Here is an 18,722-nt window from a genome sequence, read left to right on the forward strand (position 1 = left end):
TGTGTAGAGTCATCACACTGTGGGTCTGGGCACAGAACCCAGTCCTTTTAATATTTGCCCTGATCAGGACAGTCCCTCAGAGTAAAGTCAGCTGGTTCGGAGCCCTAATGACTTTTGCAGAGTCCCTTCACTGAACTTAGCATTTGATGGACTGACCTTGTGAAGGTGAATAGTCAGGGTGGTTATTGGGGGAGGGCTGGGGAGAAAGAGCACAGCACTGCCTTGTTCTTCTTTGTGTGGGAAATGGTTGTCATGGATCATGAAAATCTAATTGAGCTAGAGTGAGGGTGGTAGTGAATGAAAATGGTACAGCTTGTTCTAGTCGTGGTGAAAGAAAAGGAAGAGCTCAGACTGAACACAGCCAGCAGAATAGACCTTGCCATGAGAGGGAGATTGGGGAAGGCAATGAGAGGAGAGAGAGAGAACACAAGAACCAGGGCAGGGAGAAGAAACAAAGTGGCCAAGAGCATCTAGCCAAGGGAGCTGTTGGCTGGTAGCTGGGCTGAAAGGAGAGAAGATTAGGGATGGAAAGGGGTGAAGCTCAGGGTCTGGAGAGGTTCAAGGGTAGGGGGTGGGGGTTAGAGATACTGAGAAGAGCCAGGACTCTGGCAGAGGTTCTCAACCTTCCTGAAGCTGAGACCCTTTAACACAGTTCCTCACATTGTGGTGACCCCAACCATAAAGCTATTTTTGTTGCTACATTATAGCTGTAATGTTGCTGCTGTTGTGAATCATGTAAATATCCATGATTTCCAACTAAGTTTGGTGACCATTGTGGAAGGGTTGCTGGACCCACAGGTTCAGAATCACTGCTTTAATAGATAATGGATGCTGAGAGAAAACAATGTCTAGAGTCCCCTTTGTTAGGATAATAGGAATCCCAGTTAGGGGTTAACACCCTATTTAGCTGTGAGAATTTTAATTCTTAAAATAAGGTGACAAGAATACTCCCTTATGATATCTTAGGGCAGGTTGAAAGGCTAGTTAGGATAATTCCCCATCTTTGAAAGCTCTGGCTTTCAGAGTCCTAGAACTCCACAGGAAGATTGTGGGAGATTTGCATTTCTCAGTTATTGCTACTATGTAGCAAAACAGCCACGTACAGTATCTGGAGACTCCAACCACTGATACTTCTCACAGTGTGGGACATCAAGAGTTTGGTGAGCCTGGCTCAGGAGCTCTCCCAGGTCATATTTGTGTTTTTCTTCTTGCTGTGTTTTCTCAAGGCTTTACTAGAGCTGGGGTCACATGAGATATGGCTTCCTCTTATGGCAGCTGGAAAGGACTCAGGTTCCTGCTGGCTGTCCCCAGGAGTCCTCTGTGCCCTAGGTCTCTCTTGAGATTTTTCTTGACAGAGCAGCTGACTTCTCTGGAGCCAGTCTTGAGAGAGAGAGAGAGAGAGAGAGGAAGAAGAAGAGGAAGAAGAAGAGGAGGAGGAGGAAGGAGGAGGAAGGAGAAAGAACAGGATAGAGACAGAGCGAGAATGAAATCTGTACAGTATGCTGAGTATGCAATCCCAGACCACAGCTCATCCACCAGCCTCCCTCCTTCAGGAGTAGAGTGAGCAGGTCCTGGACACGCCCTCTCCTCAGGAGGAATTAATTTATCTCTGGGAGGAAATAAATAGCTGTCTCTGTTAAAACCTACACCAAAATCCAGTGTTACCCAACATCCTGTAAGTCAGAAGAACGTTTTCTCTATCTTCTCTATTTTATCTTTAATCAAATTCTTCTCTATTTTATCTTTAATCAAATAATATGAAAACTTGGGAAAACAAAGGAAGGCACAGGTCAGAATTTCTTGAAAGATCTTTAAAATAAAGTTCTTTTTAAAATTTAACCCGTTTATTTTTTATTGTTTTGGCAAGCATCACACAAAATTTGCAAAACTGCCCTGCTGGGGATAGTTACACATTCTTGTGTTACCTCATAGGAGCTGTAAATGTGTATGATTGATACAATTCTTGCTGAGTCACATTCCAGAGATTTGACATTCACATTTCCAAGCTCAGACTAAAGAAAGTTTGGGAATTCCCGTTAGACCAGCAGCGCACTTACTTCTATCCTCATGTGTTATTTTTAAACTGACATTTGACATTTAGAAGTATTATTTTTGCCTTTATACAAATCTGTCTTCATTTGTGAAATATAGCATATAATGACAGGCAATTCTATTTTTTAAATTAAAGTTTATTTGATGACAATGTATATTTTATAATGAATTTGTAGTAAAATATTGATGTTTAAACAAAGCATTTTTTATATAAAGCCATGTTATAGTGTGCAAAATTCATTTAGAATATTGATGGTTCACCAAAGCTCATGTGATTGCCTGAGAACATGACTGTAGGTTTACTGAGGGCAGAGCAGAATTCACAGCAAGGTTGATGATACCCTTGTCATTATGTGTGTTAAGAACTGATGGTAGAGCCGGGCGGTGGTGGCGCACGCCTTTAATCCCAGAACGTGGGAGGCAGAGGCAGGCAGATTTATGAGTTCGAGGCCACAAGGCCAGCCTGGTCTACAGAGTGAGTTCCAGGACAGCCAGGGCTATACAGAGAAACTTTGTCTGGAAAAAACAAAAAACAACAAACAAAACAGAAAAAAAAGAACTGATATTGCAGGGACTGGAGAGATGGCTCAGTGGTTAAAAATCACTGGTTGCTCTTCTAGAGGACTGGGGTTCAATTCCCAGCACCTACAGGACACCTCACAACTGTCTGTAACTCCAGTTCCAGGGGATCCTACTCCCTCCCCAGACTCCAGGCAGGAAGGTTGTGCACAGACACACATTGGGCCGAGAAAACCATACATATTGAATAAGTAGATAATTTTACATTAAATAAATAAATACATACATAAACAAATAAATAACTGATGCTGAGAACCAACTGTGTGGGACTCCTCATAACCAAGAGCCCTTGGTTTCACAAAGTGTGATCACATACTTCACAAACAAGCTAACTGGCAGAGACCTCATTGCAGTCTCTGCAGGCCATAGTGGTTCCTGCCTTTAACAAGGCACTTGGAAGGCAGAGACAGGTGGATTGACATGGCCTACAAAGTGAGTTCCAGACAGTCAGAGCTACATAGTGAGAGCCTGCCTCAAAACCAAACCAAACCAAACCACCAATAATGTGAGAACCACCAGCAGCTTTGATGTTCATTTTCAGAGGCAAAAGATAAATCTGTATTTTCCAGTGAAAATTTGACAAAAGTCAAGCCCTGGCGTCTTTTCCCCCACGTTCTAAGGTTAAAAAACTGTTTAAGTGTGTAGAAGTATTGTTATTTACATCACACAGTCCCTCCACCACTTAGCTCTTAACAGCAGCTGAGCCTTCTACATCCAGGAAGACCTTCCACTGGAGAGCCCTGCTGTGAAGTGTCAAAGCTGGAATGCCTTTAGCAAGAGTTGGTGTGAGAATCCAACACAGTCGCTGTGTGGCTGCTCCCAGACAGTTGCTTGCCCTCAGGACCAGAAGCTTGAGCTCAGAGACTTGTGACTCTGCCATGCATGTTTTCTGAGTGAGGGTTAATAACATGTTACAAAGTGGAGCAGGGTAGAACACAGTCCCCACAGGATTGCTTTCCAATTGAGGCCCTGTTCCTTCGTCCTTTCTGTGATCCTACAGACAGGAGTTAGACTCTTGAAGATTGGGGGGAGAGAGGGTAGAATCTCAAGGCAAGGGCCCTGGAAGGAGGACATGTTCTCCTTGGGAGAAGTTCATGTCCTCAAGGCAGTCTCCTGAGTGTAGGGGCCTAGTTGGGTCTTGGGGGACAAGGATGGAAAAACACTTACTGCCATTAATCAGGCACCCCAAAGGAGAATGAGACAGGCACTACTCACAGGAACCAGAAAGGGCCTACTACTCCATACAAACTAAAATGGTGCAGAAATAAACACAGAAGAAGGTAGAAGAGCCAGAGCCAGGACTGAGCCAACGCTGTGATCAGTCCCAGCTGCCCTGGCTACTTAGAATCCTGGGGACAGGACAAGGTCAAGGACATCCCCCTGTCTCTTGGATCATAGAGTCTGTCAGCCTCTGGTTCCACCAAGTAACAAGGACAATAGATCTGAGGAGGACAGAGCTGAGAGTGACCAGACCACACCAAAGTGGTCATGAGCTGGGCTCTAGATAGGCATGACCACAACCTCTTCCTGTCCCACCTGACGCTCAATGCAGGAAACATAGTTTCTGGAAGGTTCTCCATGCTGCCATTATTTCTGCCTCAGCACTCTGAATATTGTCAGTCCCTTAATTTACCCACTAATCAACCCTCAGCTCAAAGATTTGAGCATTCAGATTCTTATGTTCAGTGTGGAAGTGAGGAGCTGCAGCTCAGGGCAGCTTGGAGCTGTCAGGATGCAGATGTCCCTTAGTGCGTGCTGGGCCAGGAAGGATGGCTGTGGAAAGGAGAACAGGCAAGTTAGGGACAGGGTCCTTGTGTGCTAAGGTAGCCTGGGCTTTCCAGGTTTTTTTCCATTGTGCATAGAGGAAAAGCAAACAGTTTTAGACATTTCTAGTTTCTAAGTCAGAACTATCTCAGGGAATAAAAATAAGAGTCAGGACATTCAATATGAAGCCATCTCTAAGGCCCACCTCTCATTCAAAGGTCTAGATTTGAGTGGACCTGGGACCCAGTCCTCTCCTGTTTGCCTCAGGTCCAATCCCAGAACACATGTGTTACCTTTCAAGGTCTCCAGAATCAAGTCAGAGCCCTGGGCACTGTTGCTGCCTGCAGTAGAAGAAGTAAGACATTCAGGAGACTGACAGGTGGGGCTGGAGGAGCTAGTATGGGCTGCCTGAGCTCCAGCTTCACCCCAAGAGTCTCAGAGACAATCTTGCCTCCCCCAACTACCTCCAGCTGGAGCATAGTCCCCTCCTTTTCTACCTGTGAAAAGAAAAGCTGTGAGAAAAGAAGGAAGAGTCTAACTCTAGGAAATTTACAGAATGGATACAGACGCAGGTTAAAGACAGTAGCAATGATTGGTGTGGCTGTGTTTCCCATTGATGTGCAGAGCACACTTCTAAAAGGGCCTGAGAGGAAACACAGACTCTGCCCTTTCCTACCTGTGTTTCTCCTCTTCATCATAAAAGCCACCACAGCTCCAATGATGATCACAGCTCCAAAGACAACCAGAGCAGCAATGATTACCATGTTAGAGTCTGAGGATGGAGGAGGCTCTGGGAAGGATATGAAGGTGAGGATCATGACCCCAGCACTCTGTCCTGACCAGCTCAGGGTCTGCAGAAGGTTCCAGCTTTCCCTGACCCCAGTTATGCACCCACACTCTCCTTACCCCATCTCAGGGTGAGGGGCTCAGGCAGCCCCTAATGGTACACATGGCATGTGTATCTAGGCTCCTCCCCAAAAGGCACCACGACAGCTGCCCACTTCTGGAAGGTTCCATCCCCTGCAGGCCTGGTCTCCACAAGCTCCATGTCCTGGGTCAGCTCCTCCCCATTCAACTGCCAGGTCAGGGTGATGTCAGCAGGGTAGAAGCCCAGGGCCCAGCACCTCAGGGTGACTTCACCTTCAGGTCTGGGGTGACGGGTCACATGTGTATTTGGGGGGTCTGAAGAGAAGAGTTGGAATGTTCACACTTTTTTCATTCTTCCTGGAAACTGCAGGTGCTTGGGTGATCAATCCCATGGAGGCATAGGAAAGCTGAGTGCTGAGAGGGTTCAAAACCCCTCAGCAGCCATCCAGATAATCTGTTCTTTGGGAATTCCTAGGATTTGTGTGAAAGGGCCTAGGTTCTCCAGGACTCTCATCACCTATTGAGAAAGAGACTCCTGTTCCAGACTGGGTGGGTCTGAGACATTTGGTGTCACCAGAGTCAGATCCCAATGACCCCAGTGTGTGCAGAGAGCAGGGCCTCAGAGAAGCCACTGCTCCAAAGGCCTGCAGACTGCAGGGGGCTACTGTTGGCTATTCCAGAGATCTTCTCTGTTTCCATCCTGAAACAGACTCTGAACTATCCTGAGAGAAGGGAAATATTGAGGAGAGCCCCTCTCCCCCTCTGGATACTGGGTCAAGAAAACTAGAAGCCTTCTCTCTATCCTGAGGCAGACAAAGGCAGTATTCTAGCTGCATTCTTTTTCTCCCCCAATCAGAGAACAAGGGAGCTGAGAGAGGGTTGTTCCTCAAACTACATCACTTACCTGAGTGTTGCTGAGCTTCCTCCAACAATCTGTGGAGTGTCTCCACGCATGTGCCCTCTAGGTAGGCCTTGTATTCCTCTGCCACTCCAGCCTCCTCCCATTTGTGTTGAGTGATCTGAGCCACTGCATCTGCTGCGGTCCAGGAGCTCAGGTCCTCGTTCAGGGTGATGTAATCGTGGCCATCATAGGCATGTTGATAGTGCCCGTGTAGGAACTGACCATCTGGTCCCACGTAGCATCCGTGCATATCCTGGATAGTGTGGGGACCTGGCCCGGGCATGGACACAGTCCCGCCCATGTTCAGGCACAGTCCTCAAACCTAAAGCAAAACTCAGGCACCCACAGCGGGTCCCATATCCCTTCAGTGAGTTCGTGAGGGGACGTGACCTCTGACACTCGGGGGGGGGTGGGGGTCACTTACCGTCCTGACTCTGGTTGTACAGGTGGAGTAGGTTGTAAAGGCAAGTTCGGAAATTCTGGGTGTGCTCCTTGAATTTCCGCGTCTCCTGCTCCCAATATTCGGGCTCCATCTGTTCCACCCATGGCTTGCATGGCTCGGCCCTGGGATTCTCAGAGTCGCTGTCGAAGCGCATGAACTGTGTGTCGTCCACGTAACCCACGGCGGTGAACCGGGGCTCCCCTAAGCCTGGCCTGGACATGGCAGTGGCGAAATACCGCAGCGAGTGTGAGCCTAGGGGAGGAGCAACATGAGACCCCGACCTCCTCTTGGGACCCTGGGAGGGTGCGCAGACCTGGAGATGAGCAGGACTGGGGCTCTGAGAAAAGGCGGAGACAGGACAACTCGCTTCCCAAGTGCCACCAAGAACCTCCCCACAAAGGACCTTTCCCTCGCGACCCCCACTCACTCTTGCCCGCTCGGGTCGGGGCCAGGGCGGTCGCCAGCAGCAGGAGAAGTAGAGGGCAACTCGTAAGGGTCCCCATCCTGGGATAGGGAGAGCTCAGTACAGTGATATAAATCCTGGACTTGGTAACTTGCAATCACAGCTACTTTTCCTTTTCTAGGAACCTCCTCTCAATGGGCCTGGGAGGTGCTGCTGCAAAAAACTATTCCCAGGCAGGAAAACTGCCAATGACAGCAAGAGCAAGATGTGAAACCAATTCAAGCCCTGCCCTCAGCCCAGCTCTCAGCCCCGCCCTCCTCAGCCCTCTACTTATAAAGCCACTTCTGAGGACTTGGGACTTTGTCCTGACTCCTCCTGTACATAGCCCTGTGTATAGATAGCATCCTCTATCTGAGCCCTGCCCAGAATGTCAGGTGGTAATCAGAGTGGAAACCTTCAGGGTAAGAGCAGTTGTTTTGCTCCCTCCTACCTCCATACCTGACCCCAATGTGATGGGTGTCAGGTGCTCTGGAATGCAGTGGAGAGATGTTTTCTTGAAAGCAGGAGGCTCTGACCTGCAAGCACCACACAGTTTCACACAGAGACCAGTGGTCTGTGTTCACCTGTAGTGGCTTAGGGTTAGCATTAGGTCACACTGCCAAGCCAGGCTGCTCAGGAATATGTGTTCTAAATACATAAATAAACAGGTCCAAACTGCCTTGTGCTAGATCCACAGCAGGTCCTAAAAGTCTCCTGTCAGGTTCCACCTGCACTAGGGAAATAACAGTCTTGCACAGCAACATCAGACTGTCAGCTTCTTCATATTTCCTTCATGCTGCATCATCCTCGCTTGTTAGCATGACTTCTCTTCAACCTCTTAGGGGCCTTTTCACTGTGTGGATCCCATGCCTGCATTGTCTTCTGAGAAATGGGAAGATGTTTTCATCTTTGTCCTGATCTGTAAGTTGCCCAGAATAGCCAACTACTCCAGTATTTCCTTCTGAGGTCTCTTAACACAAAAGCCATTCATCTCCAACTCTCTTAGTCTTCTCATACTTATATAAGTACATGGACACTCATACAAGCATGGGCACACACACATTCACACACACACACTCATACACAGTCATAGTACACACAATGATGGATGGATTTGTCTGTCGCCTCCAATGCACTCAGAAACTCTCTGTCCCTCTCCAGGCAACCCTGTGCTTCCCATCAATGCACAGATGTCTGAGTCCAGCCTGTCTGGGATTCTCCCTCAGAACCCATGTCCACATCTGGAGTCAACTCCCTCCTTTAGTTTCTGGCCTCTGGCTCACTGCACAGATTCCTATGCATACTCAAGACCTCAGACCTCAGAGTACTGCTTTGAAATGCTAAGGAGAACATTGAGACATTTCCTGGGGAGTTAGGATGCTCACCCAGGCAATGTGGGGTGGCATTCCTGACAAGTGCAGGAAGCACTTCATGTGTTGACCCACATGAAGGTCAGGGCTCAGGTGACTAAGGTCTCAGGCACTGTCTGCTTCTTTTCCTGACTGTCTGCAAAGGGAGATGGCTATAACATTGCTCTCACTCAGCCCTTATTTGTACAATCTGCAGACCTGCTGAGCAGAAAGTCACTGTGGTCACACCAACAGGGCACCTTTCACTTCAAGGTCTGCAGGCAGTGCAGGGCAGCAGTATGGTCCACAGCCTCCAGAGTAAGCTGTGGCTTCACCGAGGCAACTGGGGTCTTTGAGAGCTGGGAATCAGATGAGCAGAGGCACTCAGCGAGCAGGCAGGAGGAAGAGGAGGGCAGGTCCTCTCTGCTGTCAAATTTAACTTCAGCTTCTAAAGCTTATCCTCTTCTGGGACAGCTACAGGTATCAGAACCTCCTGGGCTCCTGGGTATGCAGAGCCAGCTCCTGCAGCTGGGTGCCCTGGTGAGACCCAGGCATCCTGCAAGCCTCACTAGCACAAGGTGGACTGTTCATGGACATTTGCAGGCTGGAGGCTTTCTTGAATCTGTGTAGGAGCAAAATGTGTCTGCAGTGCTGGCAGGGAGGCTTGGGCATGTCTCTTCTCATTTGGTGAAATTGCAGGGACCCAGGGCTTGAGAGCCAGCAAGGGTGAGCTAGTACAGGTTCTGACCAGATGAACAGACCAAGGTAACCGAGGTCTACAGCAAACTGAATCCAAGGAACTGGAAGAAGTGTCCTCTGGTTTTGCAAACCAGGCAGTAGGAGACCCTCAGGTCCTCTAGACTGTACTTGAGGCTGTTTTGAAGTCCTGCCTGTAGCTGGCAGTGCTAAGTGGTCTTGGTCCTCTCCGGCCATGAGGTGCTGGTTCAAAAGATGTAGGGCAAGCTGAAGCCCATCAGCAGGTGTGGTTCTCAGGGCCTTGTGTAACTGCCTTGACAGCTCCTGCATCTGGTATGAAAGGTGGCAGTTGAGGCATCAGATGCAGGTGGTATCTGCCCAAACACCCTGGGAGACTGAGTTATAAGTCCTCAAGAGAGAAGAAGAGCAGGATGCCAGTGACTTTGATGGCTCTATCCGGTGACTGCTCTGCTGCCTGCATGGTGGGTGATTGCTGCATTAAGAGGCTCAGAACTCCAAACAGTGAAATTGAGGCAAAGCTTCTCTCTCCATTTCAACCTCAGAGCTCTGTGGACAGCTCTGATTGTGTAAAATATCTCCATGCCAGGGTGGCTGGTTGGCCTGTCGGGCTGCACCAAGCTCAGCTCCTAGTGAGTTTACAAATTCAGAACTCACAGCGCCTCCTGCTGGTGTTTCTGTTTGCTTGTGGATCTCATTCTCTCCAGAGCACATGCACCCAGATTTTCTTTCCTCCATGGCTTCATGGTGGATCACTAAGGCAGTGTCTTCCTCTAGGGCCCCGAATCTGGGGCCTGCAGGTCTAAGTGTCTGGTGGCAGGACTTGCCATGCCAGCTGCCTCTCCATGCTTTGCTCAGTGTGTCCCAACCCTAGGAGGCAAGTGCAGCCTCTGTGAGTCACCAAGAGCCTCAGTGAATTTGAGAACTTGTAGGAAGGCACTGGACCCAAGATGGTCCCCTCTCTGCACTGAGCTTCCTCCACCTCCCGGGGCTGTGTCTGCCTGCCTGTAGTACTTGAGACAGGGTTTCTTTGTGTAACAGACCTGGCTGTCCTGGATCTCACTCTGTTGACCATGCTGGCCCTAAACTCAGAGAGTTCTGCTTGCCTCTGCATTCTAAGTTCCAGGACTTAAGGCATGAGTTACCACTACCTGTCACCTCCTGGGTTTCTGATATCCCTCTGGCTGACCATTCTCATCCTCCAGTGAATACATCAGGAGCTGGTGTCTTTGCCTGTGCTGACTGGAGTGCCAAGGAGGCTCTGATTTGGTGAGGTCTGTTGGAATACAGTAAGCTCTTTGATGAGGCTCCCTGCTTGCAGCACATTTTTGTTTTGTTATGTATTTTGATTTTTTTCCCCAGACATTTTTTTTTCCAGTGTAGCCATCATTGGTTATCCTGGCCTCCCTATTTAGTCCAGCCTGGCCTTGAACTCACAATTCTCCTCTGTGTCCTGAACGTAGGGGATCAAAGCTGTGCACTTCCAAACCAGGCTTTCAGGTCTTTTTTAACAGTTGCATGAAAGAGAGTTGTCTATATTTGTGTCGCCGTTGAAGCACACCAACTGTGTTTCATCCACAGAGCCAGCAGAGGTGAACGATGGCTCCTCAAGAACACTGCAGAGATTGTGAGCCTGGTGATGGGCAGTGAGACCCCCACACTGCCCCAGGGATCCCTGGCCAGTGCATGAATGAGAAGGGGATCTGGGCACCAAGATTCAGGACACTGGTAGAGAAGCGCTGAGGGTTTGGGACAACAAGGCTTCTCTGCTGCCATTCTGCCCCTCCCCACAGAGGCTGCTTCCCTTCTGACCCCACACTCACCCCCAAGGGTCTGGGTAGGGGACATGGCAGCCTCCAGCAGCAGGAGTAGCCTGCCTGCCTAGTGTCTTCTGCCCCAGTAGAGATATGAGCAAGTGTGAGTCTGTGAGCCTTTGTGACCAAGGACCCAGAGACCTTAGCCATGCTGGTTGGTTCTCTAGAATCTGTCCACCTCATGGACTGTCAACTTGTCCCTGGACAAGGACCTGGCAGAGATTGTGTACTGGACAAGTGAAGCTGGCCAGCTCGGTTTCCCTATCTGAGACTCTGGCAGCCTGGGAACTACTACGTAGCCTCAACCTTAAAACTGAAAGAAGCAGGGCGGTGATGGCACATGCCTTTAATCCCAGCACTTGGGAGACAGAGGCAGGCAGATTTCTGTGTTCAAGGCCAGCCTGGTCTACAAAGTGAGTTCCAGAACAGCCAGGGCTACACAGAGAAACCCTGTCTCGAAAAACAAAACAAAACAAAACAAAACAAAACAAAACAAAACAAAACAAACTACTGAAAGAAAATGGTTTGTACACTGTGTGCATTAGAGTCATGTTCCCAGTTTGCTGTTCCCACAAGTCATCCCTCACTTGCCTGGGTCTCTCCTGAGGCTGTTCTTTACTCATTAGTCGGCTTCTCCAGAACCACCCACTACAGAGAGAAAGACTGCAGGAGGGCAGGAGAACAGGAGAGAGGGAGAAAGAGATGTAGTGAGAGTGAGAGAGGGAGGGAGGGAAGCAGGAAGGAGAGAGGAAGTATGGTTGCTGCTTGCCTTCCCCAGACCTTAAATGGCAGCTTCCCTGAGCCCTGTTGCAGTGGTCTGGGCTGCACAGCCTGTACAGAGCCCTCTGTAAAGGTCAGCTTCTATCCTTGGCTCATTGGAGCTGTCCAGAGTGGTTTCTCCAGTCACATGGAGACAGCTCCATGTCTCCCCAGCCTGCAGCCATCACAGGAGTTTAGGGAGCTGTCTCCAGTGGGTCCCCTTTCCAGCCCACACAGGAGCATCCCCTCAGGAGCTGTCCACTGTGGCAGCACCTTTCCTGTCTTAGTCAACTGCCCTTTGAGGAGCTAGCTGTCCATAGTGGCGACATCTTCTCTTCTGCCTCAGCTTACAGCCGTGGTGAAACACTGCAGGAGCTGTCTAAAGTGTCTACTTGTCCTCCCCCAAGCCCCACCATCTACACAGATTTAGAGTTCTTCGGAGGCAACTGCAGCCATGAAGCACTTCCCACCCCAACCCAGGGGCCCATAGGAGGGAGAAGGGGTTAAAAAACACAAAACACAAAACACAAAAAACAAAAAACAAAACAAACAAACAAAGAAAGAAAAAACACAAAACCACCAACCCCCGACCTTCCCAGAAAGGGGGGGAACAGTTTCTGAAGACCCACAAAATGAAAATTTGAAAGTTCACCAATCATTACTCTGGAAATTTGAGTCCTGAGAAGCTCCACCCCATCTGAAATCCTATATAAGCACTGCCTAATCCCCTGTTTTGTGACTCCAGGAGTAGAGAGGATAGCCATGCTAGGATTTGTCCCTCTTCCTCCTGGATTTTTCCCTTTATTAAATCTTCTGTATGAGATTTTTCTGCCATCTGTGACTCTCTCATCAGAAGATAGAAGAAGAGAAGAAGCACACTATAGAGGAAGCAGCCGTGGAGCTGAGGTTCTCCTGAGCTCAGCTGTGCTGACCTGGAGCTGCAGTGCCTCTGCTGAGGAGGCTTCCTCTCACAGCTGTGAGGTTCCTGGGTTCCCCTGTCTGAGGATGCCCTTCTACTGGGACATGGTCCCACCCCAGAGTTTTGTGGCTCCTGGCCTTCTGCATCCCAGGATCCCCTTTCCATCTAGTCAGAAACACTTACAAAAGCCCAAGCAGATGAGCTGTGAGGAGACAGTGCTGAAAAATTCAAAAGCTCACAGTTCTGAAGGAGACCCAGACTTGGTGCCAACTCCAGTCTCAAGCTTGAAACACAGCACACACAGTTACAGTGTCTGTAAAAGCTAAACCCTCACAAACGGCCGATTTCCAGTTCCTTAAATATGTTTAACATTGTCAGAATGAACAGGCTGTTTGCTGCTGATTTTATACAATTTCTTTGAACATAATTGATTCTCCTGTGAGTGAGTATTCATAATTTCTCCACAATGTTTTTGGTTTGTTTTTTAGTTTGGTTGTTCCAGCTCACCTTTTGTTTCTGCTGACAGGGTTTCTCTTTGTGGTCCTGAGGGTCCTGGCCATACTGGGCTATAATGCATTGATTTTCCTGCCTGTGTCTCCTGAGTGCCAGTATTAAATGTGTTTGCCACCACTGCCCAGGAAATTCTTTGATCTTACAGAGCTGGTAGAGCCCTGAGGTCTCCTAGTCCTGGGTACTGGATAAGGCTCAGGCCACTTCTGCATTCCTGTGATCAGAGTCTGTCAGCCTGGGTTTCCACCAAGTAACAAGGCCAAAGATATCAGGAGGTCAGATCTGAGGAGTGACCAAAACACACCAAGTGCACTAGGACTGAGCCCCAGCTGGGTGCTCCAGTGGGCTTAGCACCACCTAAAACTGCCCCACTCACACAAACACACCACAGAGCACTCCATTCCCACCTGACACTCAACACAGGAAACACAAATTCTGAAAGGTTCTCCATCCTGCCATTTATTTCCTCCACAGCACTCTGAGTATTCTCAGTTCCTTAATTTACCCAGTAATGAACCCTCAGCTCAAAGATTTGAGCAATCAAGTTCACATTCAGATTCTTATGTTCAGTGTAGAAGTGAGGAGCTGCAGCTCAGGGCAGCATGGAGGTGACAGAATGCAGATGTCCCCTAGTGCCTGCTGGACCAGGAAGGATGGCTGTGGAAAGGAGAACAGGGAAGTTAGGGACAGTGTCCTTGTGTGCTAGGGTATCCTGGGCTCTCCAGGTCTTCCCATTGTGCATAGAGGAAAAGCAAATAGCTTTAGACATTTGTTGTTTCCATGTCAGAACTTGTTCCCACAAGAAAGCTATCTAAGGATAAAAATCAAAAGTCAGGACAGTTAATATTTAAACATCTCAAAGGCCCTCTGCTCATTCAAAGGTCTAGATCTCAGAGGCCCTGGGACCCAGTCATCTCCTCTTTGCCTAACATCCAATATCAGGCCCCATTTGTTATCTTTTCAAGTCCAGATTCAAGTCAGAGCTCTGGGCACTGTTTTTGTATGCAGTAGAAGAAATAAGACTCCCAGGAGACTAACAGGTGGGGCTGGAGTAGTTATTATACTGAACTCTGGCTTCATCCCAAGATTCTCAGAGACAATCTTGTCTCCCCCACTTACCTCCAGTTGGAGTGTAGTCCCCTCCTTTTCCACCTGTGATAAGAAAAGCTGTGAGAGTTCAAGGAAGATCTTGACACTAGGAAGTTCACAGAACTGAGAGCAGACCCAGTTGGAGTCAGTAGCAATGTGGGGTGTGGCTGTGTTTCCCATTAAAGAGCAGAACACACTTCTAAAGGGAACTGAGAGGAAACTCAGACCCTACCCTTTCCTACCTGTGTTTTTCCTCACATAAAACACCATAGGTGCCAGACAGTGTTGGTGCATGCCTTTAACCCCAGCACTCGGGAGACAGAGGCAGGCAGATCTCTGAGTTTGAGGCCAGCCTGGTCTACAGAGTGAGTTTCAGGACAGCCAGGGCTACACAGAGAAACCCTGTCTCGAAAAACCAAAACCAACAAACCAACCAACCAACCAAAAACAAATAAACAAACAAAAAAACCACCATAGGTAAATTGAAGGTCACAGCTAGAAGGACGACTGAAAGAGCAAAGTTCGACGTGTGTAGGGTGGATGGAGGAGGCTCTAAGATTGGAAGGGACAGGAAAGGAGGTTAAGGGACATGACCCCAGCTCTCATCTCTGATCAGCTCAGGGTCTACAGAAGGCTCTAGATTTCCCTGACCCTGCTTCTTCACGCACACCCTCCTTACCCCCTCTCAGGGTGAGAGGCTGATACAGTCCTTCATGTTGCACATGGCATGTGAACTTCTGCTTCTTCCCAGAAGGCAGCACCACAGCTGCCCACTTCTGGAAGGTTCCATCCCCTGCAGGCCTGGTCTCCACAAGCTCCATGTCCTGGGTCAGCTCTTCCCCATTCAACTGCCAGGTCAGGGTGATGTCAGCAGGGTAGAAGCCCAGGGCCCAGCACCTCAGGATGACATCACCTTCAGATCTAGGGTGATGGGTCACATGTACCTTTGGAGGGTCTGAGGGAGAGAGTTGAAAGGATGAGGCATCGTGCTTTCTTCTGGGGACTCAGCAGTGTTCATGTGACCATCCTGGGGTGGACAGGAGGACTGCGGTGGGATTATGGTGTCCATCATCTAGACACCAGCTAGAGCACCTGCACCTGGGAGGATCTGCTCTTAGGGATGCCTTAGGATGTGAGCAGGACAACACGGTCAGGAGGCTCCAGGTCTCTGCAGACTTGTGGGAAGGGCTTCAGGTCCTCAGCTGGGTGAGGGCCAAGAGACTGAGAAAAGCTGGAGTCTGACTCTAGAGTCACTGAATTCTGGGGCACAGAACAAGTTCTGAGAAATAGCTCCCAATTTGCCTAGGGCCATTGCTCAAGTCAAGAAATTGTTGATCACTTACGAAAAGATTGGTCTCCTGTTGGAGAAAATGAATTTCTTGTTAGAGAGGGGCTGTCATGTGAGGAAGTTATTGTTTTGTCACAGATCTGGAACACAAGAGTCTCTTGCCTCTCTGGACTTGGGGAGGAGTGAGAAAAGTCCTTCTCATTTACCTGTCTCCCTCTCCTCTTTTGCGAATGCTAAGGATCTAAACCAGAAGTTGTGCTTGCTGGGGAGTGCTCAACTGTGAGCTGTACTTCAAATCCTCTCTTTCCACCCAGCACCACCAGCTCTCCAAACTCCCAGCAAGCAGTCTAAAGGAAACATGGACGCGGTTTGGCTCCCCTGGGCACCTGAACGCAGCAGTCTCTCCTTCCCTTTTTTGAGGTATTTCTGCACCAGTGGCTCTTCAGGTAGGCTTCTATCTTGTGATGAGGTATCTGAGGTCCAGTGTGGGTCGCTGCTGTCCAGGAACTCAGGTCTTCCTTCCAGGTCGGGAGATCCAAGCCATCATAGGCAAGCTGTTTGTACCAGTGAAGCAGGCGCCCATCTGGTCCCATATTGCAGCCTTGGAGCCCCTGAGGTATGTGAGAGTCTAGGGAGGACATACTTGGTGGTCAGCCCTGTCGCGAAGGGCAACACCACTAGAGCACAGACCAAGTCCAAGTTAATCCCTGCAGACTCTTGGTTTTTGAGGAACTGGACATGTGTTGGGTGAAAGTCATGTCCAACCCTGTAGAACCTTGGCATGGGTAGGTGTCACTCACCGTCCACACCCTTGTTGTAAAAACGAACCAGGGCCATCAGGTTCCTTTCAGATAGCTGTGCTTGAGTCCTGACTATAAGAAGAGTCTGCTGTTCCCAGTAATCTGTCTCCTTCTGCTCCAGCCAGGGCGCCATCCTCGGAGTCTCCTCATTGCTGCCAAAGCATCTATGTAGACAACAACTCTGAACCGGGGCTCCCCGATGCCAGGCCAGGACACAGCGCTATAGAAATACCTCAGGGAGTGTGAACCTGGGAGGCAGCGCGCAGTGAGACCCCGACCCCCTCCTCGGACCCCGAATTGGTGTGCGGGCCAGTGGGAGCAGGGCGCCAGGCTCCAGACAGCTGAAGAAGGGGGCAGGGCGGGAGGATTTTGCTTGGAGCTACTCCTGGCCTTCCCAGCAGACACCATTTCCCTCCTAAGTCTCACTCACCCAAAAGGCTCCAGGACAAGTGGGCATCCAGCTGCAGAAAAAGGGCACAGACCACAGCGGCCTTGAGGACCCAGGCCATTTGGTTCTGTGCAGATCTTGGACTTTATAAACCGGAACGATAGTGATTGTATTATCTCAAAACCCAACTTCAAATTACAGTTGCCAATGGAAAATACCAGACAACGTTAATTTCTTTCTTCCTTCCTTCCTTCCTTCCTTTCTTTCTTTCTTTCTTTCTTTCTTTCTTTCTTTCTTTCTTTCTTTTTATTTTTCGAAACAGGGTTTCTCTGTATAGCCCTGGCTGACCTGGAACTCACTTTAGAGAGAGAGAGAGAGAGAGAGAGAGAGAGAGAGAGAGAGAGAGAGAGAGAAAAGAAGAAGAAGAAGAAGAAGAAGAAGAAGAAGAAGAAGAAGAAGAAGAAGAAGAAGAAGAAGAAGGAGAAGGAGGAGGAGGAGGAGGAGGAGGAGGAGGAGGAGGAGGAGGAATGAAGAAGGAAGAAGGAAGAAGAAGAAAGAAGGAGGAAGAAGAAAGAAGGAAGAAGAAGAAGAAGAAGAAGAAGAAGAAGAAGAAGAAGAAGAAGAAGAAGAAGAAGAGGAGGAGGAAGAGGTGGAGGAGGAGGAAGAGGAGGAGGAGGAAGAGGAGGAGGAGGAAGAGGAGGAGGAGGAAGAGGAGGAGGAGGAGGAGGAGGAGGAAGAACAGGATAGTGACAGAGAGAGAATGAAATCTGTACGGTATGCTCAGTATGCAATCCCAGCCCACAGCTCACCCACCAGCCTCCCTCCATCAGGAGTAGAGTGAGCAAGTCCTGGACACCCCCTCTCCTCAGGAGAAATTAATTTATCTCTGCGAGGAAATAGCTCAGTCTGCAAACACCTACACCAACATCCCATGTTACCCAACATCCTGTAAGTCAGATGAATTTTATCTATCTTGTCTATTTTAAATCTTTAATTAAATAATATGAAAAAGTCGGGAAGACAAAGGAAGACACAAGTCAGTGTTTCTTGAAAGATCTTTATAATAAAGTTCTTTTTAAAATTTAACCCATCTATTTTTTATTCTTTTGGCAAGCATCACACAAAATTTGTAAAACTACCTTGCTTGGGATAGTTACACATTCTTTTTTTTATTCTTTTTTGGTTTTTCAAGACAGGGTTTCTCTGTATAACCCAGGCTGTCCTGGAACTCAGTCTGTAGACCGGGCTGGCCTCGAACTCAGAAATCCACCTGCCTCTGCTTCCTGAGTGCTGGGACTAAAGGTGTGCGGCACCACACCCGGCTAGTTACACCTTCTTGTGTTACTTCATAGGAGCTGTAATTGTGTATGATTGATACAATTCTTGCTGAGTCACATTCCAGAGATTTGACAGTCACATTTCCAAGCTCAGACTAAAGAAAGCTCAGGGAATTCACATTAGGCCAGCAGCGCACTTACTTCTATCCTCATGTGTTGTTGTTAAACTGACATTTGACATTTAAAAAGTATTATTTTGGGGGCTGGCGAGATGGCTCAGTGGTTAAGAGTGCCGACTGCTCTTCCGAAGGTCCCGAGTTCAAATCCCAGCAACCACATGGTGGCTCGCAACCATCCGTAACGAAATCTGATGCCCTCTCTGGAGTATCTGAGGGCAGCTACCGTGTACTTACATTAAATAAATAAATAAATATTTTAAAAAAAAAGTATTATTTTTGCCTTTATACAAATCTGTCTTCATTTGTGAAACAGCATACAATGACAGGCAATTCTGTTTCTTAAATCAGAGTTTATTTGATGACAATGTACATTTTATAACGAAACTGTGGTAAAATATTGATGTTTAAACAAAGTATTTTTTATATCAAGCCAAAGTCACTGTGAAGCTGCTCCCAGACAGTTGCTTGCCCTCAGGACCAGAAACTTGAGCTCAGAGACTTGTGACTCTGCCATGCATGTTTTCTGAGTGAGGGTTAATAACATGTTACAAAGTGGAGCAGGGTAGAACACAGTCTCCACAGGACTGCA

The 18,722-nt window shown here is 48.5% G+C and overlaps 1 protein-coding gene and 1 pseudogene across 1 annotated transcript; both read right to left on the reverse strand.

The window, feature by feature from the left end:
* Positions 1–5,301: 5,301 nt before the first annotated feature.
* Gm7030 (predicted gene 7030) lies at positions 5,302–7,118 on the reverse strand. The gene is made up of 4 exons (NM_001177467.1): positions 7,033–7,118; positions 6,588–6,857; positions 6,167–6,433; positions 5,302–5,577 (listed from the first exon to the last, which is right to left on the reverse strand). The coding sequence occupies exons 1-4, from the start codon at positions 7,106–7,108 to the stop codon at positions 5,333–5,335; spliced, it is 858 nt and encodes a 285-aa protein (NP_001170938.1). The 5' UTR covers positions 7,109–7,118; the 3' UTR covers positions 5,302–5,332.
* Gm9574 (predicted gene 9574) lies at positions 14,881–16,830 on the reverse strand (annotated as a pseudogene).

Source organism: Mus musculus, chromosome 17, assembly GCF_000001635.26.
Source record: "Mus musculus strain C57BL/6J chromosome 17, GRCm38.p6 C57BL/6J".
NCBI classification, from domain to species: Eukaryota; Metazoa; Chordata; class Mammalia; order Rodentia; family Muridae; genus Mus; species Mus musculus.